The sequence below is a fragment of the Balaenoptera physalus genome (genome assembly GCF_965194825.1).
Source record: "Balaenoptera physalus genome assembly, chromosome: X".
Lineage (NCBI taxonomy): Eukaryota > Metazoa > Chordata > Mammalia > Artiodactyla > Balaenopteridae > Balaenoptera > Balaenoptera physalus.
In genome coordinates, this window is record NC_138903.1 from 12,856,352 (window position 1) to 12,883,413 (window position 27,062).

The 27,062-nt window shown below is 39.2% G+C and overlaps 1 protein-coding gene and 1 long non-coding RNA gene across 7 annotated transcripts in view; one reads left to right on the forward strand and one right to left on the reverse strand.

Moving 5' to 3' along the window:
• MOSPD2 (motile sperm domain containing 2) overlaps positions 1 to 21,852 on the forward strand; it is a 61,507-nt gene extending 39,655 nt beyond the window's left edge. Inside the window, exons 9-15 of one of the 3 annotated variants that reach the window (XM_082447182.1) lie at positions 3,986 to 4,162; positions 5,303 to 5,415; positions 7,784 to 7,880; positions 8,667 to 8,763; positions 9,150 to 9,279; positions 19,278 to 19,380; positions 19,984 to 21,413. In XM_082447182.1, coding sequence (XP_082303308.1) covers positions 3,986 to 4,162; positions 5,303 to 5,415; positions 7,784 to 7,880; positions 8,667 to 8,763; positions 9,150 to 9,279; positions 19,278 to 19,380; positions 19,984 to 20,121 — 855 coding nt within the window. In that variant the 3' untranslated portion in view covers positions 20,122 to 21,413. Of the gene's footprint in view, positions 1 to 3,985; positions 4,163 to 5,302; positions 5,416 to 7,783; positions 7,881 to 8,666; positions 8,764 to 9,149; positions 9,280 to 19,277; positions 19,381 to 19,983; positions 21,414 to 21,597 lie in introns of those variants that run through there. The other 2 variants (XM_082447183.1, XM_082447184.1) reach the window with 2 other exon arrangements.
• Positions 8,770 to 20,042, reverse strand: LOC309652983. Of its 4 annotated transcripts, none has more exons than XR_014258942.1 (4): positions 19,958 to 20,042; positions 11,687 to 18,522; positions 9,135 to 9,254; positions 8,770 to 8,907 (listed from the first exon to the last, which is right to left on the reverse strand). It is a non-coding gene; the product is annotated as an uncharacterized lncRNA (long non-coding RNA). The 4 variants fall into 4 exon arrangements; XR_014258943.1 differs by lacking the exon at positions 19,958 to 20,042 and having other exon boundaries at positions 11,687 to 12,408; positions 18,369 to 19,271; XR_014258945.1 differs by lacking the exon at positions 19,958 to 20,042 and adding an exon at positions 9,994 to 10,200 and having other exon boundaries at positions 11,687 to 19,271.
• Positions 21,853 to 27,062: the final 5,210 nt, after the last annotated feature.

Sequence of the window (27,062 nt, forward strand, 5' to 3'; positions counted from 1 at the left end):
GTAGCTGTTAGCAGTTGCCTTATGTATTGAGGTGCTCCTGTGTTGGGTGCATATATATTTATAATTGTTATATCTTCTTCTTGGACTGATCCCTTGATCATTATGTAGTGTCCTTCCTTGTCTCTTATAACATTCTATATTTTAAAGTCTATTTTATCTGATATGAGTATAGCTACTCCAGCTTTCTTTTGATTTCCATTTGCATGGAATATCTTTTTCCATCCCCTCACTTTCAGTCTGTATGTGTCCCTAGGTCTGAAGTGGGTCTCTTGTAGACAGCATATATATGGGTCTTGTTTTTGTATCCATTCAGCAAGCCTGTGTCTTTTGATTGGAGCATTTAATCCATTCACGTTTAAGGTAATTATCGATATGTATGTTCCTATGACCATTTTCTTAATTGTTTTGGGTTTGTTTTTGTAGATCCTTTTCTTCTGTTGTGTTTTCCACTTAGAGAAGTTCCTTTGGCATTTGTTGTAGAGCTGGTTTGGTGGTGCTGAATTCTCTTAGCTTTTGCTTGTCTGTAAAGCTTTTGATTTCTCCATCAAATCTAAATGAGATCCTTGCTGAGTAGAGTAATCTTGGTTGTAGGTTCTTCCCTTTCATCACTTTAAGTATATCTTGCCACTTCCTTCTGGCTTGTAGAGTTTCTGCTGAGAAATCAGCTGTTAACCTTGTGGGAGTTCCCTTGTATATTATTTGTTGTTTTTCCCTTGCTGCTTTCAATAATTTTTCTTTGTCTTTAATTTTTGCCAATTTGATTACTGTGTGTCTCGGTGTGTTTCTCCTTGGGTTTATCCTGTATGGGACTCGCTGCGCTTCCTGGACTTGGGTGGCTATTTCCTTTCCCATGTTAGGGAAGTTTTCGACTATAATCTCTTCAAATATTTTCTCTGGTCCTTTCTCTCTCTCTTCTCCTTCTGGGACCCCTATAGTGCGAATGTTGTTGCGTTTAATGTTGTCCCAGAGGTCTCTTAGGCTGTCTTCATTTCTTTTCATTCTTTTTTCTTTAGTCGGTTCCGCAGCAGTGAATTCCACCATTCTGTCTTCCAGGTCACTTATCCGTTCTTCTGCCTCAGTTATTCTGCTATTGATTCCTTCTAGTGTAGTTTTCATTTCAGTTATTGTATTGGTCATCTCTGTTTGTTTGTTCTTTAATTCTTCTGGGTCTTTGTTAAACCTTTCTTGTATCTTCTTGATCTTTGCCTCCATTCTTATTCCGAGGTCCTGGATCATCTTCACTATCATTATTCTGAATTATTTTTCTGGAAGGTTGCCTATCTCCACTTCATTTAGTTGTTTTTCTGGGGTGTTATCTTGTTCCTTCATCTGGTACATAGCCCTCTGCCTTTTCATCTTGTCTGTCTTTCTGTGAGTGTGGTTTCTGTTCCACAGCCTGCAGGATTGTAGTTTTTCTTGCTTCTGCTCCCTTGTATGTTATTTATTGCTTTTAATATTTTTTCTTTGTTTTTAATTTTTGTCACCTTGATTACTATGTGTCTCAGGGTGTTCCTCCTTGGGTTTATCCTGCATGGGACTCTCTGCACTTCCTGGACATGGGTGACTATTTCCTTTTCCATGTTAGGGAAGTTTTCAGCTATTATCTCTTCAAACATTTTCTCAGGTCCTTTCTCTCTCGTCCTTCTGGCATCCCTTTAATGTGAATGTTGGTGCATTTAATGTTGTCACAGAGGTCTCTTCGGCTGCCCTCATTTCTTTTTGTTCTTTTTTCTCTATTCTGTTTTATGGCAGTGATTTCCACCATTCTGTCTTCCAGCTCATCTGTTCTTCTGCCTCATTTATTCTGCTATTGATTCCTTCTAGTGTATTTTTCATTTCAGTTATCATATTGTTCATCTGTGTTTGTTTTTTCTTTAGATCTTCTAGCTCTTTATTAAACATTTCTTGTATCTTCTCGGTCTGTGCTTCCATTCTTTTTCCAAGATCTTGGATCAACTTTACTGTCATTACTCTGCATTCTTTTTCAGGTAGATTGCCTATCTCCGCTTCATGCAGTTGTTCTTCTGGGGTTTTTATCTTTTTCCTTCATCTGGGACATAATCCTCTGCTGGTCTCATTTTGTCTAACATGCTGTGATTGTGGTTTCTGTTCCTCAGCCTACAGGGTTGTAGTTCTTCTTGCTTCTGTTGTCTGCCCCCTGGTGGATGAGGCCTGTCTAAGAGGCTTTTGCAGGGAATTCCCTGGCAGTCCGGTGGTTAGGAGTCCATGCTTTCACTGCTGAGGGTGCACATTCAGTCCCTGGTTGGGGAAACTAAGATCCTTCAAGCCACACGGTGTGGTCAAAGAAAAAAAAAAACCATTTATTTAAGAGGCTTGTGCAGGTTTCCTGGTGGGAGGTACTGGTTCCTGCCCATTGGTATATGGAGCTGGGTCTTGTCCCTCTGGTGAGCAGCTGTGGGCTCAGGAAGACTTTAGGCAGAATGTCTGCTGATGGGTGGGGCTGTGTTCCCACCGTGTTGGTTGTTTGGCCCGAGGCATCCCAGCACTGCAGCCTATAGGCTGTTGGGTGGGGCCAGGTCTTGGTAAGAAAATGGCAGCCTCCAGGAGGGCTCATGCCAATGAGCACTCCCCAGAACTACCACCAGCAGTGTCTTTGTCCCCACAGTGAGCCACATCTGCCTCCTGCCTCATAAGGAGACCCTCCAATACTAGCAGGTGTGTCTGGCCCAGGCTCCTGTGAGGTCACTGCTTTTTCCTGTGGGTCCTGGTGCTCATCAGACCTTATGTGTGTCCTCCAAGAGTGGAGTTTCTGTTTCCCCCCAGTCCTGTGGAATTCCGGTGATCAAACCCTGTTGGCCTTCAAAGCCAGATGCTCTGGGGGGCTCCTCCTGATGCCAGACCCTCAGGCTGGGCAGCCTGATGTGGGGCTCGGGACTTTCACTCCTGTGGGAGAACCTCTGCCATCTAATTATTTTCCAGTTTGTGGGTAGCCCACCCAGCAGGTATTCAATTTGATTTTATCGTGATTGCACCCCTCCTATCATCTCGTTATGGCTTCTTGTGTTTGGATGTGGAATATCTTTTTTGGTATGTTCCAGTGTTTTTTTATCAGTGTTTGTTTAGCAGTTAGTTGTGATTTTGGTGTTTTCATGAGAGGAGGTGAGCTCATGTCCTTCTACTCTGCCGTCTTGTCTCTGCCCTCAATCAGAAATGTTTCATTTTGGCATGCTCAATTTTTGTCAATATTTTTATGCCTTCTAGGTTTCATGTTTTACTTAGAAAAGGCCTTCCCTTACTTAGGTTTTGTGTTTTTCGGGTTTTGTTGTTGTTTTTTTAATTCTCCTATGTGTTGTTCTGGAGCTTACGTTGTTTTTTAAAAATATACACACACATTTAAAGCTTTTATTCATCTGAAATTCTTTTTGGTATAAAGAATGAGCTAGGGACTTCCCTGGTCGTCCAGTGGTAAAGAATCCACCTTCCAATGCAGGGGACACAGGTTCGATCCCTGGTCAGGGGACTAAGATCCCACATGCTGCGGGGCAACTAAGCCCGCACGCCACAACTACTGAGCTTGTGTGCCTCAATGAGAGAGCCCTCATGCGGCAAACTACAGAGCCCATGCACTCTGGAGCCCGCGCACCACAGCTGCAGAGCGCATGCGCCACAGCTAGAGAGAGAAAACCCACACGCCACAACTAGACAGAAGTCCGTGCGCTGCAACGAGAGATCCCACATGCCACAACTAAGACCCGACACAGCCAAAAAAATAAAATAAATAAATTTTTCTAAAAAAAAAAGAATGAGCTAAAGATCCAATTTGGTTCTTTTGCAGATGGCTGGCCAGTTGTCCCACACCACATCCTGCTTTTTCCCTTGCTGTTTCGAAATGCTTGCTTTGTTTTAAATTTCACTATCTAATTAACTCTGTTTTCTTGGCCAGAGGAATGGATTTTAACTTTACTAAGAGAATTATTTCTCCACCCACCTCTTAGCAAGCTGATACAAAATTCTTTTCTCTCAGGATCCTTTCAAGTATAGCTATCCACCACTTGTAGATGATGACTTCCAGACACCGTTGTGTGAAAATGGGCCTATTGCCAGTGAGGATGAAGCTTCAAGTAAAGAAGATATAGAAAGTGATGGCAAAGAAACCTTGGAAACAATTTCTAATGAAGAACAAACAGCTCTTCTTAAAAAGGTAATTTTCACAAAAAAAAATGAAATTGAGACAAAAGCTGTGACCTAGCCCCAATTCTGCCACTAGCTGGCTATGTAATTTTAGGTAATTCACTTAACTTGCTGCCCTTCCACATCTTTGTACGTAAAAAGAAAGAAGAAGGGGCTTCCCTGGTGGCGCAGTGGTTGAGAATCTGCCTGCTAATGCAGGGGACACGGGTTCGAGCCCTGGTCTGGGAAGATCCCACATGCCGCGGAGCAACTAGGCCCGTGAGCCACAACTACTGAGCCTGCGCGTCTGGAGCCTGTGCTCCGCAACAAGAGAGGCCACGATAGTGAGAGGCCCGCACACCGCGATGAAGAGTGGCCCCCGCTTGCCGCAGCTAGAGAAGGCCCTCGCACAGAAACGAAGACCCAACACAGCCAAATAAATAAATAAATAAATAAATAATAATTAAAGGTGCTAATAATTAAAAAAAAAAAAAAGAAAGAAAGAAGAAGGATGGCACTAGTTGACTGGTAGTGTGCTACAGTATATAAAAGGTTGATTCTCTGCTTTTGTATAAAAATTGGCTAAACACATCTTAAAAGAATCCTTTTATCTAAAATATTTTTTATCTATCTAAAATAAATAAAAAGTAATTAACTGAAAACATTACCTTGATTTACTTTCTCTTTTTCATTTTTAAAGAACACTTAGTTATGTTTTTATGAGATATCAGGGACTTGATAGAGGGATAAATATATTGCAATGTAGAACAGATTTTAAAACGCTTAAAAGGGAGGGGAATTCCCGGGTGGTCAAGTGGTTAGGACTCTGTGCTCTCACTGCTAAGAGCCCTGGTTCAATCCCTGGCTGGGGAACTTAGATCCCACAAGCCGTGTGGGGCCGCCAAAAAAATAAAAATAAAAACTCTTAAGGGAAAGACCATGTTACATTTTCTAAAGGGGCCTATTTACATAGTAGGCACTCAAATATAGGTTAATCATCAGGTTACTATATGTTAAATATATAATTTAGATATAATAAACCTATGTTAAAGATTGTAATTTGGATTGAGTCACTATAATGCTTACTTTTTGACCTAATGAACTTCCTATCAGTGTGAAATTCAATTTCTTTTTCTTTCTTTCTTCATATATATATATTTTTTGTCTTTAGGTTAACATAACGGAACCTACTTCCAAAGCAGAAGAGAATGAAAAAGTTGATTCCAAAATGAAAGCTTTCAAGAAACCATTGAGTGTGTTTAAAGGGCCCTTATTACACATCAGGTACTAGTTGAGGATTTTATTAGCTGTGCTTTCATAATGTATCTTGATCATTTTGAGGGAACTGCAAAATTAAGAAAACTTCTGGACTGTTTTTGAAACTGGAAATATAAAATTAAGGGTTATCTGAAGACTCACCTTGGTTTCCAGATACAGTGGATATTTGTAGCTACCTTTTTGTTATTTATTCTGTTGAGTGCGTTTAAAGGGCCTTTATCCCACATCAGGTAATAAGAGTGAATATTCATATATTAACAACAAATCTGAATGACATGTATTTTTCTCATTTTACTGATAGTGTTTGACTCGCACAAGTTTGAGGTTGCCAGAAAGGACACTGAAGTAGCCATTTATCGATTTGACCTTCCAAAAGCTAAAGCTGAACCAGAAAAATAGGGTTTTTACCAAAGCCAAATTTCAGCACATCTCTATTTTTCTTTCTAGGTTGTTCAATCCAAAAAATTCAGTATTGTTTCCTTATCGTTATGTAAAGACCTTTCTCACTAATGATGCTTTTGGTTGGTAAATCTGTACAGCCTTATGTTAATACTGCTTTACCAACTTTATTTAGTAATGGCCTACTGTATCATTTTCTATCCCTTTACTTGAAACCTTTCTATGTAACTGTTAAAGACTCATGAACAATAGAGCCAGACATTTTAAACATCAAATCTGAAATTCTCTGACAAGATTAGTTTGTTTACATATATTTTGATTACTGTTCTATTTGGATTTATCTTCACCATCTGCATGAGTGTGTGTGTGAGAGGGAAGGAGGGAAATACATGTGCATGTTCTCTTTTCCATGGTTTTTCTTTGTCGTTTCCCCCACTTTGGAATTTGTTTGTTTCCCATTTTTCCCTCTACTAGTTTGGAAGTTACTGTTTTTTCTCTGGAGGCCTGTCAAAACCATAGGTCCTGGCTTATAACTATCAACGTATGGCTAGAAGATCCGGCTAGGGAGAAAGCCAACTCTGCAATGCCCACCCATCCCTCCAGAAAATCAGTGCTTATCCTACACACACACACAGGGACCTAACCAACCTCTGTCTCCCTAGAGCTTTTCATGGTTTCTGTGCTGGATACTGAGAGCAGTTCTGAGATCCATAACCTTCCTGTCTTTTCTGTGGTATATTTCAGATTGGGTTTTAAAAAGACACCAGCAACCATGCTAATTTATGTCTTGTCCAAAGCTGGGCACAGCTCTCCTGGGAGAGCACTTATTTTAAAATGTGTGTTCTTTACATGAATAAATGTCTCTGATATGCAGATATTCCTGATATAAAATGAATCTATTTAAAGGTGGAGCTCAAAGGCAAGGGCTATCTGAAGAATTCACCTTTTTATCTAAAAATCACAGTCCGGGTTTCCCTGGTGGCACAGTGGTTAAGAATCCGCCTGCCAATGCAGGGGACACGGGTTCGAGCCCTGCTCCGGTAAGATCCCACATGCTGCGGAGCAACTAAGCCCGTGTGCCACAACTACTGAGCCTGTGCTCTAGAGCCCGAGAGCCACAACTACTGAAGCCCGTGTGTCTAGAGCCCCTGCTCTGCAACGAGAAGCCACCCAATGAGAAGCCCGTGCACTGCAACAAAGAGTAGCCCCAGCTCGCCGCAACTAGAGAAAAGCCCATGTGCAGCAACAAAGACCCAATGCAGCCAAAAATAAAAATAAATTTTTTTAAAAGTAAGTAAATAAATAAAAATCACAGTCCTTTGCATTATTTGGAGGCACCCGATTTGGCTCATGTAATTAAACTACACAAACTTTGCTTGAGTCTTTTTATTTTTAATATACAGTGGCCAATAATAGTAAAATTTGCATTTTGAGCCTCACTGATTTTTTGACAATTTTTTCCTGTAGTTCCCACCCCATACTTTGTGTTTATCTCCTTCCATATTACTTAGAAAAAACCTTTCTATAGTCAGGACTTATTCTTTTTAAGTTATACTCTTTTCTGTTGATGTATAAAAATGTGCCCCATTCTAATGTTTGTAATTAGGTAAAGTTGAAGCAGGAATTTCTTCTCTGATTTTTATCTATCAATCAATCACCTACCAAAGAGTTTTAATAAATAAACCTTAAGGTGGTGCTGATTATAGGACTAATTCAGAATTCCTAATTCACTCCTGTTCTTTCCTATTTTGCTTTTAGATCTTGGGGGAAACCATAGGACATTTAAATAGCGTGCATTGAATCAGTAAGATTAAAATACAAAATATATTAGGTAATTGTTTTGTAATCTTCTTTGATGAAATCTCTTTATACAAATGAGTGTAAAATATTAACCAAATATTTTTCTTCAAGCTGATGATTAGATTGTCATTTATTCTGAGCAATACCATTGGCTTATGCTTTTGTTGCCACCTAGCCCAGCGGAAGAACTGTATTTTGGAAGTACAGAATCTGAAGAGAAGAAAGCTTTAATAGTGTTGACAAATGTAACGAAAAACATAGTGGCATTTAAGGTAAATATCTGAAAGACATAAATTATGTGTGAAAATTGAAAGATTGATAATTTTGAAGTTGCACAGTATTTTTATTTATATTTTTAGGCTTATACTGCCTTCTATCTCTAACCGTGTGTCACAGCTTATCTAAAATTTTCCGAGGTCTGTATCTTAGTCTTTAGTGTGCAGTAATAGGGTACTGTCCAAATTAGTCCCAGGATTTAATGTTTGTTTTAAAAAAAAAAATCACTTTTCATTGTATGAATAATTTAATTCATAGAGAGAGTGAAAAAATAAAACTATAAAATCTAAAGTGCATTTTCCCCCAAGTGTGGTATATTCTGGAGTATAGTTTATACTGGATACTAACCTGACAGACACTGAGCATTAAGTGTAACAGGACTGAGCCCACCACTGCCCCATATTGTAGGGTATTCCTTCCTTAAATCATCTACTTCCTAGTGTCCTTTGATTACTGCTTTTAAATTTCTGGACACTATTGTAACATGTGTTCTAATGTGTGTTGTTTTTTGAACATGAATTATTAAATTCAGGTGATTAACAGGATAAATATTTAACAGTTGGATTTCTTTTTTTAATTTAAGAGGAAGGCTAAGTGACAGACTGATGAGTGTTTTTTTCTACTAGATTGAGATGCTTTTTTCCTGCAGATGGGAAAATATATATTCTATACATAACCACCAAGATTGTTTTATAGACTTTATTAATGATTTTTAAGTCATTTTAAAGCCATTTGCCCCCAGAGAGTGTAAAAGTCATGTGACTACTGTTTTTTATAAACAGGTGAGAACAACTGCTCCAGAAAAGTACAGAGTCAAGCCAAGCAACAGCAGTTGTGACCCGGGTGCATCAGTTGATATAGTTGTGTCTCCCCACGGGGGTGAGTTGTCACCTGGCTGGCCACAGTGGGGTGTTATGGGGGGCCTGGGGATGGGTGATGACTCAGCAAAGCTGGACTGGAATCTAGAAATTAGCAGGGTATCAGCAAGTCACCTCGCCACACTCTGGGCATCTGTTTTCTCACCTGTAAAATGAGACGGGTGAATGGCTGTCATTAAAACAAAATTTTTTTTAACAAGTAAAATTGAATTTCAAACAAAAAAAATTCATCTTCTTTAGGAGAACTTTTTCCTTTTTTAAGATAGTTCCATATTATTCTTTTTCCTTAGTGTTGTTTTCTAGAATAATGCCTAAGCCACATAGCCAACCATTTGTCCCTTTGTAAAGGTTCCTGTTTGTTATATAAGTTACCTTTTTGGAATGCAGGTTTAACAGTCTCTGCCCAAGACCGTTTTCTGATCATGGCTGCAGAAATGGAACAGTCATCTGGCACGGGCCCAGCAGAATTGACTCAGTTCTGGAAAGAAGTTCCTAGAAACAAAGTAATGGAGCATAGGTATGCTTTTCCCTTACAGGCTCTCAAATTGCAATGGGAAAAATCCCAAAGAGGAATGCGCCTACATGGGCTAAGCAGGCATCCCTTCCTCCTGGCATTTGGCAGATATCTAGGCTTACACTGTGGGCCCCAACCCCTGCAAGGCTCTGGGGTACCCAGGTGAATAAGACCTGGAGTTTCTCTAGGAGATTGCTAATAGAGATTTGCTTGCCAGCCTGTGCAAGAATCTGGATGTGTCAAAATTACAAACAAACACAGATTTTCTCTTACAGCAGTTACCTTTGTAGGAATGCTCACCTTATGTACTAGAATGTTTGCTGCAGTGAAACACTGTTTCACAAAAATTGTTTGTAGTAGTGAAAAATGGAAAAGAACCTAAATGTTCATCAGTAGAGTAATAGTGAAATGCATTTGAGAAGGAGTACTCTGAAGCCATTCAAAAGAGTGTAGTACGTCTGTTTGTTCTGATACAGGAAAAAGACATCTGTGATATACTATTAGGAAAAGAAAAAAACCTACTCACAGAAAAATATGTATGACAATTATCCTATTTAATAGAAAACGCTGTGACTATATAGGCATACACATGTATGTCTGTGCATGTGTGCAAAAAAGATGTATAGAAAAGAGGAGGAGAATAGAGAAGAAGGTTGGTTGTGGGGTTTTTTTTCGGAGTGTGCCCAGTTTTGCCCCCCAAGGGACGCTTGTCAATACCTGGAGACATTGTTGGTTGTCATAACTGGACAGGGGGGTGCTGTGGGCATCTAGTGGGTGGAGACCAGGGATGCTACTCAGTATCCCACCATGCACAGCTCCCCATGACGAAGAATGATCCAGCCCAAGATGGCAGTGGTGCCAAGATTGAGAAAGCTCAGTTGAGGGTAGTTAAGGATGGCCACACTGATGACATTTGAGTAGGACCTGAAGGAAATGAGCATAGGCCACATAGATAATGGGGAAAAGAGCTTTGCAGGTAGAGGGAACCATAAATGAAAAAGATGTGTGCTTGGCCTGGGTGAGGAACAGCAAGGAGGTCAGTGTAGCCTGAATCCAGTAAGGGATGCCAGATCATTGCCATAGTGAGAACTTCTGATTTTGAGAGGAGAGACCATTAGTTGGTGCTGAGCAGAGCCGTGAGGTGATCGGCTTGTTTTTTGTTTTTTTTTAAAGGATTACTCTGGGAGGCTTTGTAGAAAAATAGACTGTGGGCAGACATAGGTGAAAGAGTGATACTGAGTTAACAACACTTAGACTAGCGCTGGCATATAGCAAGTTCTATTTAAGTGTGTTACCCTTATTTATTCATTTAGTCACTAAAACAACCCTAGGTCATAGGTAGTTATTTTTCCCATTTTATAGACGAGAAGCTGAGAAACCTAGTAAGGGTTGTGGTTGAGTTGAATCTTCAAATAAGGAGTTGAAAGAATACAGATGTGGCTGGAACAGTGTGAGAGGACCCATCCATAGTAAGAAAGAATGTTGGAGGCAGACAGCGCCCAGAGGAGCAGCTTGGGCACCACTGTAAAACCACTGGGAGAACGTCGACCTGGTCTGAAATGCCTTGGACAAGATTACCCTTTGCGGGCAATTCATAGAGCGTAGGAGAACAAGAAGAATAAGAATGGGCCTGGGAAGACGAGCTTTATTTCCTCTAGGCTTCTAACTTGTACCCAGCGAGAGAGGGTGAAAGTTAGACAGACAGAGCTCAGAGGAATATTTAGTAGCCAAATGAAGGAGGACCATACAGGGAGTCAGGAGGGAAAGCAGTAGGTGAGCTGTGTCATTAAGGCCCAGGTTAGAGTGTGTTTCACAAAGTGCTGCCAATGTCAGTCAAGGATGAGGTGTGAGAGTTGGCCGTTGCTGGTGACCTGATGGAGATAATTGATGACCTCACGGGGAACACTTTCAGTTGGTAGGAGCCAGATGCCAAAGAAACAGAGGTAGTAAGACTTCTGGAGGTTTGGCTTGTTGGGGAGGGACCAGGGTCATAGTTGGAAGGAAGACTGTTGTTGAGAAGGGGTTGTTTGGGATTTTGTAATGGGAGATATTTGAGCATTGTTTAAAACCATAGTAAGGACCATTTCAGAAGGAGAGGCTGACCTTACAAGATAAACCATTGACAGTGAAATTCCTGAGAAAGTTAGAAGGAACAGAACCTAAAGCCGAGGTAGGAAGGAACACAGATCTAGATAAGGCTCATGCCAGTTGTGACGTGTTTTTAGATGGAGTAGACGTTTAAATTTTCAAGTTACGTTTCAGGAGGGCCTACTTTTGAAGTTCTTATGAAACAGTACCTCAAAATTATGGGGTTTTTTTCTTTCTTTTTGGTTTTGTTATACATGAGTTGCTTTGTAAATCAACTTCTAATGGCTTGCTGTTCTGTAACTGTCAAAAGAGAATCACTTACCTCACAGAAACAGGGAGACTTGGTGGTTTGGTACTGAAGGCCCAGGTGAAAGCACTGCCTCCCATCTAGAAAGGGTGGTTTCCTTCACATCGTAAGATCAGGTGAATTCTACTGAATATCATATAAAAAACTTTTCTTAGGTTATTGAGCACTGTGTGTAATTGTGTTATTTATACCTGCATTAAGAAGCTGGAGGATGTAGGAAAGGAAAAATAATTTTCCCTCTACCCTTCTAAGTTCTTGGCTGAGACCCACTGTAATAAAAGACAGATGAACAGGAGAGAAAAAGAAGTTTCATAACATGGATACCTCCTGTATATGTGGGAGAGACCCAGGAAAACTGAGTAACTCTCCCAAATGGCCCAAGCCACCACGTTCAATACCATCTCCAGTGATAGACAAAAGAAAGATGTTGTGGGGTGGAGGAAAGCTATCAGGAAAAGCACAGTAAACAAGGGTAAGGTTATTATGCCAATTTAGGCAAATTCCTCTCTTCTTGAGGTCCCCAAAATATTGAGGTTCCTGAGCTTGCCAGGAAGTGACTTTCCTTACTCACCTAGTAAGGCTGTCTGGAACCCTGTAAGCAAGGTACCAGGTCAGTTGTTTCCAAGGGTCTTTAGTTCCTTAAAGCCATCTGGTCATATCCGACTTTATGCATTTCATTTTCAAATATGACATTCAAGTCAAAACCTTGATAATACAACCATGTTTCCAATTGTGTCCTGTTACAAGGAGAGCAGATTCTCATTGAACTTGTGCAAATAACTATATCACCATGAAAATGAGAATATTCACTAAGAGTTTCTAAATTCTGGAGGGATCAGGTATGGAGAAAAATTGTCTCAATTCTGCTTACAAAGGTAAAATTCACCAAATTGCAGTAAATCATAGATAGCTTAAGAGGAAAAGTTTCCCTTAAATCTGGAGAAACAAAACATGTTTCAAACAAAAAGTCATAAAAAGTATAATCATTCTCATCAATTCATTCAATCCCACGTTACTAATTTTTTTTCTGCTTGAATTCAGTTTTTTCCATTAGTTCTGGAAATTCTTACCCAGCTCAGTTTTACAATCTTCAAGTTATCAGAAACCTGTGTTCTAGAGTACTTGTCAGAGTCCTTTTTGTGAATCTCTTTGAAGGTGAAACATGTTTCTATACAAATACAATCAAGAAGGTTTAGTATTCTTATTTGAAAATGTGTCCCATGTAATTTAACATATCAAATAAGCCTAAGTGGTTTAATATCTTTTTATAAAGAGAGAGAACACATCTTTTGAGATGTTCCAGGGGCCCTGGGGAAAATCCCAAAGTTAGTTTGAGGTCAAAAAGACTTCATTTAGAATTTGATTTGGGGACGTTTGTCAAAAATATCAAAAGGTTTTGGACGCTTGACTAAATAGAATCATAAATCATTATGAAACAATACTTAATTATCCAGTTAACCAAAGTGACAGTTAAAAACATTTCAAAGGCAAATACAGAAGGTCACATAGTTGCGAGCAAAACTTAGCCTTAATCTTAAAACTGAGTCTTTTAATCAAAGACCTGATGATAAAGATAACATGAAGCACAGGAAATTATTTTGATAAAATGCAAAATCTTTGCTTTCTAGGCAGATTACTTAAAAAGGTAAAGAAAAACCTTTCACAATCTCTTATCAGGAGCAGACCAGACCAACAGCCCAGTAAAACTGTCCTCTTAGCAAAAAAAGAAAATTTAGTTTTATGTAATTACACTAAGCTTATTAAGCTTATTTTTAATACCCTTAAAACAAATTTATTCAATTTTAGCCAGCTTGACTACACAAGGTAAAATTTTCTCTTTCTCTCTTCCCAACTTTCTGTATCCATTTAGTTTGTCCTTTATTCTCCTACTTTCTACTCTGAAATAACTATAGCTCTACTTTAGGATAAAATCACTTTCACTTCCCTTAACAAAAATGCATCTCCCTACTTCTCTTGGCCAAAAACACATCCTAATTCTTATGTACAGGGTTGATATACTTATTTCTAGTCGTTTTAATAATCCTTAGAAACCTTACTTTCTAGTGAAAACTAATAAATAAGCATTTGCAGTCTGTTACACCAGCATTCTTTAGATTGGCAAATTTATGAATATATTTCATAATTTCTAGAAGTAGATACTTCCTCATAGTATTTCATTGTGGCACAAGATATGTTTACTAATATACCCAAATAGCTTTCATTCTGTAATAAGAAGCCAAAAGTAGATAAACCTATGTGTAGTAATTAATGTTTAAGTATTTTATCTTATTTGGAAATGATCTAGATATTCAGTGAATTTCCTATCATTTAACTGAGCAAAACTCTAAAGTTTCAACTTACCAAAGACATTTGGAAAACTGTTTTTAAAGATATACCATAAAACATACTCATTGCTGATAAGTTCACCTAACTTTTATCTCGCTGACATGTATCTAAATCACTTGCTCCCAACAATTGTTTAGACTCTTCACACAAACGCCAGGAGACATTACGCAAAATCAGCCATCATGCCAAGGTGGTGTTCTTGCTGACAAATTTTGTAACAGAGATAACATGAACTTATTTGAATAGTAAGCCCAGGTAGAATAAAGGTTGCATGTCTCTATTATATCTAATGTTGCTAACTCTGAAGACCTGCCTGTCTAATTAAACCAACCAATTAACCCAGTTTGTTTGTTTTCTATTGAAGTATAATTGATTTACATTATATTAGTTTCAGGTATTCAACATAGTGATTTGATATTTTTATAGATTGTACTCCATTTAAAGTTATTATAAAATAATGGTTGTATTCTCTGTGCTCTACATTACATCCTTGTATCTTATTTTTTTAACATCTTTATTGGAGTATAATTGCTTTACAATGGTGTGTTAGTTTCTGCTGTATAACAAAGTGAATCAGCTATACATATACATATATCCCCATATCTCTTCCCTCTTGTGTCTCCCTCCCTCCCACCCTCCCTATCCCACCCCTCTAGGTGGTCACAAAGCACCGAGCTGATCTCCCTGTGCTTTGAGGCAGCTTCCCACTAGCTATCGATTTTACATTTGGTAGCGTATATATGTCCATGCCACTCTCACTTCATCCCAGCTTACCCTTCCCCCTCCCTGTGTCCTCAAGTCCATTCTCTACGTCTGTGTCTTTATTCCTGTCCTGCCCCTGGGTTCTTCGGAACCTTTTTTTTTTTTTTTTTTTTTAAGATTCCATATATAGGTGTTAGCATACAGTATTTGTTTTTCTCTTTCTGACTTACTTCACTCTGTATGACAGACTCTAGGTCCATCCACCTCACTACAAATAACTCAATTTCGTTTCTTTTTATGGCTGAAGAATGTTCCACTGTATATATGTGCCACATCTTCTTTATCCATTCATCTGTCGATGGACACTTAGGTTGCTTCCATGTCCTGGCTATTGTAAATAGTGCTGCAATGAACATTGTGGTACTTGACTCTTTTTGAATTATGGTTTTCTCAGGGTTTATGCCCAGTAGTGGGACTGCTGAGTCATATGGTAGTTCTATTTTTAGTTTTTTAAGGAACTTCCATACTGTTCTCCATAGTGGCTGTATCAATTTACATTCCCACCAACAGTGCAAGAGGGGGTTCCCTTTTCTCCACACCCTCTCCAGCATTTGTTGTTTGTAGATTTTCTGATGATGCCCATTCTAACTGGTGTGAGGTGATACCTCATTGTAGTTTTGATTTGCATTTCTCTAATGATTAGTGATGTTGAGCATCCTTTCATGTGTTTGTTGGCAATCTGTATATCTTCTTTGGAGAAATGTCTATTTAAGTCTTCTGCCCATTTTTGGATTGGGTTGTTTGTTTTTTTTTGATATTGAGCTGCATGAGCTGCTTGTATATTTTGGAGATAAATCCTTTGTCAGTTGCTTCGTTTGCAAATATTTTCTCCCATTCTGAGGGTTGTCTTTTCATCTTGTTTATGGTTTCCTTTGCTGTGCAAAAGCTTTTAAGTTTCATTAGGTCCCATTTGTTTATTTTTGTTATTTCTATTTCTCTAGGAGGTGGGTCAAAAAGGATCTTGCTGTGATTTATGTCAAAGAGTGTTCTTCCTATGTTTTCCTCTAAGAGTTCTATAGTGTCTGGCCTTACATTTAGGTCTTTAATCCATTTTGAGTTTATTTTTGTACAGTGTTAGGAAGTGTTCTAATTTCATTCTTTTACATGTAGCTGTCCAGTTTTCCCAGCACCACTTATTGAAGAGGCTGTCTTTTCTCCATTGTATATTCTTGCCTCCTTTATCAAAGACAAGGTGACCATATGTGCTTGGGTTTATTTCTGGGCTTTCTATCCTGTTCCATTGATCCATATTTCTGTTTTTGTGCCAGTACCATACTGTCTTGATTTAACCCAGCTTTTATTTACCAAAGAAAGATTATCCCAGATCATGTGAACTTGAAAAAAATTTGGGGTTAGTTTCTACATTTCTGAGAGTTTTAGGAATATTTAATTTGAAAAGCACTTATTTTTCTTTAAGCCAGTTGAATAGTTTTTATGAATTAATCTTGGCGGTACCATTCAGAAGTAGAAAAATATCAAATATTTATAACATACATATATAAACACATGTAAACATACAGATGCAAACCAGAGACCTTATAGCTTTGGTTCCAAAATTTTAGCCATGAATTAGGTAGAATGACAAAACTCACTAGCTTATAAAAGAACAGTTCAATCTGAACTGTGTTTCTGGCAGTTGGAATAAGTTTACCTACTTAGAGTGCTAAAGCTTTTTTTCTTTTTAAACTGATATTTGTGGGGGGGGGGTTTTGTTTTGCTTTTCTCATTTGCCCAATTTCAAAATAGCTCCTTTTTTTTAACTTCTGATGAGCTTCATTTTCCTAAAGTTTGCATTTCTAAGAGCTGGCTATCAGGTCCTAGAGAAGGTGGGGTAGAAAATTTATATCTCAAAGGGACAGAGAAAGTAAGTTTTTTTCCTGGAGTTTTGGGGGTACTTTACCTATTATCAGAGGTTTAGAGTAATTAATTACCATTTAAATTTTTTCTTACTTTTCTAAGTACAGAACAGTTCTGTTTCCAGTGACCTGGTCTTTTATAATACCTACAAGTATTTTGAGATAAATAGGGCAGGTTTTGGAATGGTTAGAATAGGTGAACTTTGAATTGCTTCTAGAGCTGAATTTCTGGTTTTGTGAAGATTTGCAAGACAAAGACAGTTGCTTTTAATTCCTCAAAAAATTGGATTGCAGCCTGAATGACATCAAGGGACTGACCTGCCCATCCAACTACATTTTCTTCAATTTGCTTTATATCAGGGAGATTTCCAATTAAGATGGAAATCAAATGATTTCTATGTTCTGGAGTTTCAGGGCTTAATGCAGCATGCCTTTACAAAGTCTGTATAAAGCGTTCAACAAAGGCCTTTGAATGCTCTCCTTTTTCTGAGTGCACAATTCAACCTTGGACCAATTCACCTTAGGGGAAAAAGACCCTACTATTGCTTCTGTCAGCCCCTGAATACTGGCCTTCAGCTGATCCATTTCCTGATAATTTGGGAGGAATTCTGGTCATGCTGCCCGTGTGAGTGTGCCTGTTTTCCCTAGGGGGCCATCGGGCTTGTCTGATAACTACAGTATAATCATGGGTGTGAAGAACACCCCTTAGCAGCCAATCAAGGTCCCTGTGAGTGGGGAACTGAATGGCCACTGATCTTTTTAACTCTTCTCTAAATTTGGTAGATATCTTCTGAAAGTGGAGGTAAAAAGAGCTTTGTAATTTCATCTTACTAAGGACGTCCCTAAGGCTGGCCACCATACTCCTTCATGTCCTCCTTTCAAGTTGGTCTTCCCATAGATACCAAGAAGACAGTTGTTTAGGCTGAGAGCTCTCTAAAAAATGTTTGAACACAGAAGTTTTTCCAATTCAAAAGATCCATCATTTGGCCAATGATGAGTAGTAGGATCTTATATTAATCTCAATAGCAACTCAAACCTATAAGCCTTTTTGTGGCTTAACCATGGATGCAAGAGGCATCCCGAAAGGGGGTGCAAAAGATGCAGCCCTCACAAGATTCAGAAAGCTCACTCCCAGAGTTAGCCTAAGAAAGCAAAGACCTGCATTGTCACAGGTGGTAAGAATGGGGTCGTGAAAAGTGTCTCCATTTTCCCATAAGAATGTGATATGCCTTCAGTTACAAACCTGCGACACTGGGTAAGCGCTACTGGAATAGGACTTTTCCAGCCCTAAATAAGACAAGAAGGTTGAGACGACAAGGGGCCCTCATGACAGACGCCCACGAGAGCCGGTACCATCGGAGAATGCTGCTTATCAGTTAGTGTCTCGGATCCCCAGCCTATTCAGGTGGTCGCCAGATGCATGCAGACACATGCATCATCCAGAGGGCAGAGACCAGACAGAATATTCTCACTGGTCATAAAGCCAAGCTCTCAAGACAGAATAAAACAAAAGGAAAATCTCATCTGTCCTATGGTTCTCCTTATGACAACACAAAAGACAGAGATAAAAGAAAACAATGACCATCTCTGGGAGGAAAGAGGACCAGTAGAAGACAAAAATACTCATAACAAAAATCTCTACCAAAGTCACAATACCTAAGGAACTAGCTGACACAAATATTTTCTCCTGCTAATCTCAATTTGGAAAAGAAGGGACAAGGTGAAATTTTTACCTTCCTCTCTCAACTGCACCAGACTGAGATCCAGGAGAGCTGCCTTTGGTAAGAATTCTTACCCTTCTCGGGCTTCTGCCAGTTTTCCAGAATCCCATCTGCAGGCTCCCAAGTGAGTATGGTATCTCAGCAGCTCCCATGGTAGGTTGCCAAACTGTAGGAGAGGAAAAATAATTTTCCCTTTATTTTTCTAGGTTCTTGGCTAAGATTCCCCCCCATCCCCCCGTAATCATAGACAGATGAACAGAAGAAAACAGGAAAAAAACAGAAGTTTAATAGCGTGTATACCTCCTGTATACTTGAGATACCCAGGAAAACAGTAAAACTTCCCGCAATGGCCCATGACACCACCTTAAGTACCACCTCCAGCTAAAGAGAAAAGATGATGTTGGGGGTGAGGGAGCCAGTTCTGGGAGGATGGCAGGAAAAGCACAACATACACGGCTAAGGTTGTCCTGCGGATTTAAGTCTCTGCCTTCTCCATTGATAAGAGTTTCTAGAGATACAAAGTCATCCTCCTCTACCTGGCAGAGAGGGAGACACCCTTACAAATGGAGATTTCCCTTGTAACTGTACATGTCTCACAAAAAGGTAACTTCTATTCACTTTTCAGAGCTTTTACAGAAAAGTGAAAAAGCTTTCCACTTTTGTCTGCTTTTTCTTAAAAAATAACCAGCTCAAGATAAACCTTGTGCCACAGAGGCACGTTTTGGGGTGGCAAATTCTGCTCCCCTTCAAAGATACACACACACTGAGCCAGCTGCTCCCTTAGGTATATCTGGCGAGAGGAATGAGTACTTTCACCTCTGTTACATACACTTCTGTGTTTAACTTTTTTCATTTTACATTTTACTATCCAAAAATTCATTAAAAACTTTAAGAAGTTATGTTTCCTTTGTACTTTCATAGGTTAAGATGCCATATTGTTGAGAGTACTAAGCCAACCACTCTTACATTAAAAGACCATGCCTTTAACATGTCAGAGAAAACCAGTGAGGATCTCTATCTACAAGTAAGTGTTCTTTCTTCCTAACTAAAAGTCTTTAATGTTAATCAATATTAGAAATCCATTTTTTCCCCACTGACATAAAGAAAACCTTTGGCGTAGACACGACAGAAATGCTCTCTTCTTTGTGAAGGGAAGCCAGATCAGAAATGGTAAGTGGTGAGTTACTTTTGGAGATCTTCTAACTAACTTTCTGAAAGCTCTGGCTATTTCAATTTGGGCTAGGGACCTTATAGCAAAGCACATGGTGCTTTGGGGGGTATCGAAGAACTTGATCTCATGGAAGAGGTACCATGTAGTGCATTTAAATTTGAAAAAGGTGGAGGGGCTCTCTTTCTGAATAGCTGGTTTCAGTACCTCCAGGAAATGATTGCTTTGTTCCTTTCTCAACTAGAGAATTAGACCTTTTCAAAATGAGAATAAACAGATACACATCCGTTCACCAACCCAATCTAATTCTGCATTGCATTTCCAGCTCCCAGCCTTTCAGAGTAGATGGACTCTATCCCGTAAATGTTTGTGGGATTTCTAATATTCCCGTTTGTCATGCACATGATTATTGTACTGTTTTATTGATACAAACCTTTCGTCCTTTTTTCCCCTCTTTAGCTCAATCGTTTACTAGAAAGCAGTAGGAAGCTTGAAGACCAAGTTCAGCGTTGTATCTGGTTCCAGCAATGGCTGCTTTCCTTAACAGTGCTCTCGCTTGCTTTTGTCATCTCTTTCTTCTATTTGTTGTACAGTTAAAGAAGCGGTGCTCGGTAGGAAACATGGCTTTTCCGTTCATTAGTTGGAAAAAGTAACACCCAGAACTTCTCCACCATGCTGAAAGTGTCGCACATCTGTGCTTCCTCCAAGGAAATGTACGGCATTTAGGGGGCGAACTGAAACATGTCTTGAAAATGAACTGTTAGAATAAGGAAACGCTGAAGGTATTGATTATAAGAGACTATAGGTAGTTAGTCAAGTAAGTAAAGGCATATCTGTTGTGTGACTTAATAGAGATAATTTATTTTTCCCTTTTGATTTAGTACTTTTAAAGCTTGTTTTATCATGTATATATGTTAGCTGAACGGAAAAGTAACATGCTTTGTTGCAGCCAAAAACTGTCATCTGTGCTTTTTTTTTTTGACAGAATTATTATAGCTGAGCCAACTTATTATTAGCTTTTCTATACTATGTATATAGAAGAACATGTATATTGAAAAAAACATACAGAGTAATTTCTGTAACCATGACTTTGTAATTTTGAGAACTACTAACAGATGCTAGTCGATGTTCTTTTGGAATGTACAACTACTTAATGCCAAACCACCTTTAGCCTTTGTTTCTTATCCGTCTTCCTTAATGGCCTGCCTGCCCTTTATTAATCTCAGACTTTTTAATGAACACTCACACTCTCTCATCTAGCTAGGATTTGGGGAACTAAGTCTGGTTGGATTTTCTCTAAATTCTGTCAGTCAGTAACGTCCAGAAGAAGAAACTCTCCAGTCTTTTTTTACACAGTTTCACGTTGCTCTCTCTGGCTGGACTTGGACCCTTTTGCTTCACTTATTCTAAAGGCCTGATCCTCCACTGGACCCCCTTCACCCTCCTTTCTAAATGAAAGGAGTTAGATAAAATTTTTTTGAAAATTAAGTTAGTTTTTGAGATGCATAGCAGTATAATTCATTTACATTTCAATTCCTTGCTAAAATCAGCCACGAGAAGGGAACTTGACGAAAGACTGGAGTATCGGTAAGGGTGAAAAAAAAAAAATCGAAAGTGTCACTTCTCCGTTTAAGAGTGAAAAATACTGTAAAAACCTCAGACCAGGGTTAATTGACTCACTTGATATAGTCTGCCTTTGTCACAGCAATACTGAGGACGGTTCCTCAATTCGTAACATGATACACCTCGCAGGAGCAGAGCCTAATAAAAGTAGTTTGTTTTCTCATTTAATATAACCAGTTTCGGTCCATGTTGGTTCACATATAAATCTACTTTATATGAAGGAAAAAAATAGTCTGCCTGTAAAATAAATTTTGAGTTTTGATTGAGCCATGTTTGGAGAATGTTTTATTCTGAGGTTGTAGTGTTGGCGGCTTTCATCTTGAGAACGTGATCCAAAACGGCGTTATGAAGAATGAAAAAATAGAGTTCCTTCAAAATTGGCCTAGGAAATAAAACCTTAAATGGACACTGGTCTGATACTTTGTCTTAATTTGGGTTTTTCTGTTTCAGTTTGCCACCTCCAGACGTGAAAGTGACTGCAGCCCACCCTAAGTACTGTCCATAGTATCTCCCTGTGTGTGTGCACAGCGGTTTCCCCTTATATGTTAGATTCCTGGCTTTGTTATAATCTAATCCCAAAGTATCTGTGTATGTGTTTTGTTCTTCAGCAAATAAGCGAGGAAATAGTCAAAATTGGAAATGTATTGTCCTAACGGTGTCCCTTTAATGTTTCACATGAAAATTACATTGACTCACTAAAATGTTTTTCCCTGATGTCTGGCCAGTTGAATTTAATAACATTTCTTGTTAACATCTGTGTGTCTATTAAATGTGACTAAGCAAAATTTACTGAAAATTAACCATAAAATCAAAGGCATCTAAACTTTTGTACTTGTCTTAATTGATCACATACATTTACATTTGATTTTATTGTCTTCATTTGATTTTATTTAATCACATTTGTATGATTATTTTGAGTACGCTATAACTAATAATTTTATTTTTTAATATGTCATTACCTGTTCATGACCAAATTACCAAGGACCAACGTTCAGATTTAAATTATTTTCACTTGGAATGGAAATTCATAGAGTTTCCATGAAAACATTAATGAAATATCATTATAGGCAAGTAGCCTAAAAATACAATTGCTGGTAAACCTAGCCTCAAATTTCATAATATACCATAACTGTTTTTATATCTTGCCACTAATTTTGACTGGATTTAATAGCACTTTATTGTACAATTGCAAAAAAAAAAAAAATATATTCCTAGAATTGTCGCCGGTGTAATTTCTCTAATATTCTGGTGCTTTTCATATATTTTCAGTATTTTTATTACTATATTGGTATTTTCTTTGTATAAATTGATCAAAAGAACATGTTTTCTATTTTAATATGTTTTAGAAAAATAATTACATTTATGCAATAAATATCATCAGGAAAAACCTCTGGTCTCTAATTGATAAAGCATCTTAAAAATCAATGCTCAGGTTCACTCTGACCTTTCAAAGATCACATTAATTTCTTCTGGACCTACTTACCTTTTTATAAGGACGGCACCACAAACTTCCAAAGACACAATTGTGTCCTCAGGTGAACCCGTCCTTTGTGTGTCCCGTTTCTCCTCGGCCCTGGGTCAGGGTCTGGCTGCTCTTCAGGGCAGCTCTCCATTTTCCCGACTTAGCATTGGCCTCACTGTCACAGCTGGGGGCTCCATCACAGAACCTATCACTAGAGTGGCCACACGTGTCAGAATTGCCCTACATCCCCCAATCCTAGTACCTATACACCTGCCTGCTGACAGGAACCTGCAGGAAGCAGGCTGACAAGAAGTCCTACCTGGCTGCCGGGCGCATGGCAGGTGGTCCCGGCGAGAAGGCACCGGAGCACGGGACGTGGGTGTGGTTCAGGAGGGGCGGCCCCGGATAGTGATGGCAAAGGCCCTGGGGATTGTTGGTGTGGTTCCCCTCGCCACTGGAAGACACAACTCCCATGTGCAGCTCCATAAAATAGAATGAAAAGGACAGGTCCATCTTCTAAACTGCAAAAGAGGTCGAGATACAAAACCATTCAAAACGAAGCCACAAAAACAGACCGGTAACCTACCAAGGAGCCCCACACCTACCCAGGACTCTGAGGGTGTGGCCTCCTTTTCCGAAAGATGCAATTTTCTAGGAAAGAGCTCCTTTGTGGGGAAAGCTCCAGCTAGAAAAGAATTAGTTACTTTACAGCAACCCAGCTCTTCTCTAAATTTTACCAGTAACGAGGTTTCTTGACGTCAGAACAACATGGGTCCCCAGAAGCATAGGGCTCCTTTTCTCCCTGGCCCAAGGGCACGGAATGGAAGTCCTCCCATTTGTCCCAGCTGAGGGAGTGGTGGTCAGAAGTGAGGGCTCTGAACGAAGACTGCCCGGGTTCAAGTCCCCTCTCTGACATTTGCTACCTGTGTGCCCCGGGAATGTTAATTAACCTCTTTCAGCCTCAGTTTCCTCATCCCTAAGTGCCTCTGATATCAAAGTACAACTTCCCAGGATGAGTGTGAGAGTGAGAGGAAATCTTGCCTTTAAAAGCAGCCCCGGAGAGGCTAGCCTGGCTTTGCTGATGTTGCCTCCAACACCTTCCATTCCAGCTCCCTAGAACTTTTCACACGTGGGTTGATGTCCTGAATATCCCATCTCACTCAAAGCCAAATGTCAGTTCTCCAAACTTTTCCCTGCTTTGTACTCCCATCCTTGCCTTCTTGGTACTTCACTCTGAATTCTGGTGCCCAGGTCAAGGGACGCATGTAGATGGCCAGTGATGATCCCTTACCAGTCTGAGGAAGACTTGGCTTGATGCTTCCTTCCACCATTGCACCCACACCCCGTCATAACACCACACCCACACCTGGAATTCATCTTGCAACATTCCACCCATAACAGTTTCCCCTTACATTTGGAACAATTCCATAAAAATATCACATAGGATCTTTCACATCTTCGTAACAATTTCATCCTTAACGCTGAATATAATTACTTCCCTCTAATGTCCAAAGATTCTCTTCCCTACCCTACTCATGTCCCCTGCCATGCAAAGTAAAGCCAATCTCTTGCACGTGTTAAAATATTTGAGACAACTGGTTCAACTGGCAAGAATACAGAGGAACATCTCTCTGACCCATAGGAACAAGATCATGCACACTTTCAAGTCTTTCTAGAGTGAGAATTTGAGTGATCCTTGAAATTACCAGTTGTTCGTGTTCCTTTGTCTGAATAATGTGAGAATACCTGATAAGACCTTGTGTTTTACAGATAAGGAAATCAAGAGCCTGAGAAATAATTCTTTTTCCCAAGGTCACAGGCTAGTTGGTTTCAGAGCCAAGAGTTGAACTAGTCTCCCAAGTCCACTGCTTGTTACAACCACTCAGAACTGCCACATCTGAGTAACAGGTTACAATGTTGAAAGGACAGCTCTGAGAACTTTACCTACCCTAAACAGCAGGAGAGGAAAAAGAGAAGATAGAATACTTGAGAAGCAGAGGTGACAAAACACAAATAACCACTCAAGACCCTTGGTTGGAAACTTACTTGGTATTCTAAGCTACAGACAGAACTTACTTTGTGAAAGGTTTGAAACGTACAGGTTAATGTACTGTTTACTTTGATGGAGGGCTGTGTTGTGCAGCATCAACCTTCTGAGAGGTTTACCCATCACTCTGTAGAAGGGCACCTAGTAGGGTGTGTCGCTACTAGTCGTCTCAGCCATAGTCTAGTCACCTCAAGGAGTCATGTGTTGAATACAATCAGATCATAGAAGTTTTCTATTGCCACGTAACAAATTACCACAAAGTTAGCATCTTAAAACCACCCAAATTATTTCATAGTTTGTGTGGGCTGAGTCTGGTACAGCATGGCTGGGTTCTCTGGTCAAGGTCTCACAAGACTGTCAGCCAATGGCATCCTCCGTGGAGGCTCAGCTGGATAAAGATCGACTTCCAAGGGCTCACCTGATTAGATCAGATCCACCCAGGACAAATCTCCCTTCTGATGAACTCAAAGGTAACTGATTAGAAACATTACATCTGACAAATCCCTCCTTCTGTGTAAGCTTACCTAAATCATGGGAGTGTTATCCCATCACATTCACTAGCCCCAGCCCCCACTCAAGGGAAAGGGTTATTTAGAGTGTGTGTTGGTAGAACCTGCAAGTTCATCCAATCTGGTCCCCTCACTTTGCAGACCAGGAGACAGAGGGTCAGAAAGCTGAACCCAATCTTACCCAGTCTGACTGACTGCTTTGAATTCACAGATGTCCTCACATGAAAAGAAATAGACTAGAACTAGAACTTCTGTGTTACGCATCAAATGATAGTCGTGGAGGACAGTATGTCTCTATCCTGGTTGGCTTTCTCCAGTCTCATAACTTCAGTGCACACAAATATTCAAACTTTTATAAATCATTTGTTAAGGGAAAGTATGTCTCCACTATTTTAAACATTGATTCAATCATAAACACTCGAGAAACATTCTCACGATGAGTTAATGTGCTAGGGCAAAGAGGACTTCCAGTAATTGTGTGCTTTTGTAAACGAAGCTGTAGTGAAAAACAATTCATTTTTTTTTAACTTTCCTTTTTTTTTTTTTTTTCCGAATAATCCATTTCAGTTAGTTTATTTAAATTAGTGTTCTCGGACATACATATGCTCTGTTAAGGTAGCTATGAGAAAAGATTAAAACTAAGAAAGGAAAAAAATCCTTTTCTTATGGAGACTTGCATCATGATTCCCAGCATATTTACTGTCTAATTTACTTTGTATCGAAGTCCAGTGCCTTGAATTCTATTATTCCAAAAAGTCCCCTGCAAATTTTCAGGTCATTATAGAGCAGTGTATGTATATGTGTGTTGAAAATGTCACTAGCTTTTGTAAGTCACCCAAAACTCCTTCTGCATGGATTTGCTATTGCCCCATGAATTCAAACTTGATTTTATCTTCTATGTATGTTTGTTTCTGACGGCAAGAAACTTTAAAACTACTAATATTATGACTGTCCCCTTTTGCAGGATCTGGGACTATAACAAACTAAGACGTGAATCATTTGTCTTTCCCATGCCAATATTCCTCTCTCTTTTCTGCAGCAAACCCTCACCCTAATATTGTCATACAGATTCATTCAGTAGAACTTACTATTTACAGTTAAATTTGCCCTGAACTGCTTTCACCCACTAACAGGCAAATGTGCTTGAGTCAAATACCAAATCACTGTTCTCAGGCATAAACTAAATGTCAAAAATGTGTTTTAGGTTCTTTTCCAATACTCCGTGACTCCAGCTACTTCCTTTTGCAGGGGTGGAGAGGGAGAAGGTTATAATTAGGGGGAATAACAATGGTATGATGCAGTCTACCAAAATTTAAATTTTTTTCATGTGGCTGAACTAATAAGTTGCTTAAAAGGAAACTGATGTAAAAAGCAAAGCTTCCTTGTAAACCCAGTATTTACTGCTCTGAGATCTCTTAAACCACTTAAGATCTTAGTCATTAAAGGTGGAGGTGTACCTTATAGAGGAATTATATCCTAAACTCAGTGCTTAGGGTAGAATTGAGTATAGTCAGAATTTTCTTTCCTAAATTCATTGGGAAGGTGCCAAAATAGAGATGGATATAGTAACCATATCTTGGTGAGTCCAAACCTTTCTAACACCAGATAAAGCATTTGGTTTGCTTCATAGTGTGTGGTGGGGGGTGGGGGGAGGGTCATGTAGTATAATAAATATATGTATTGTCTTTAAAACTAGAATCACCATCAGCAAGATTCTCTTAAGAGACACAAGAGAATTGGGAATGAATGAAAGGAAAACATTCATATTTACCATTTCTATATACAGTGGAATAGACCATCTTGATTCTAAGAGTTGAGAGCCAGATATAAGTGAGGTTGCTCACATAGTTAAGGCCAAAATCAGAAGTAAAATATGGGCTTCCTCTTAGACAAACCT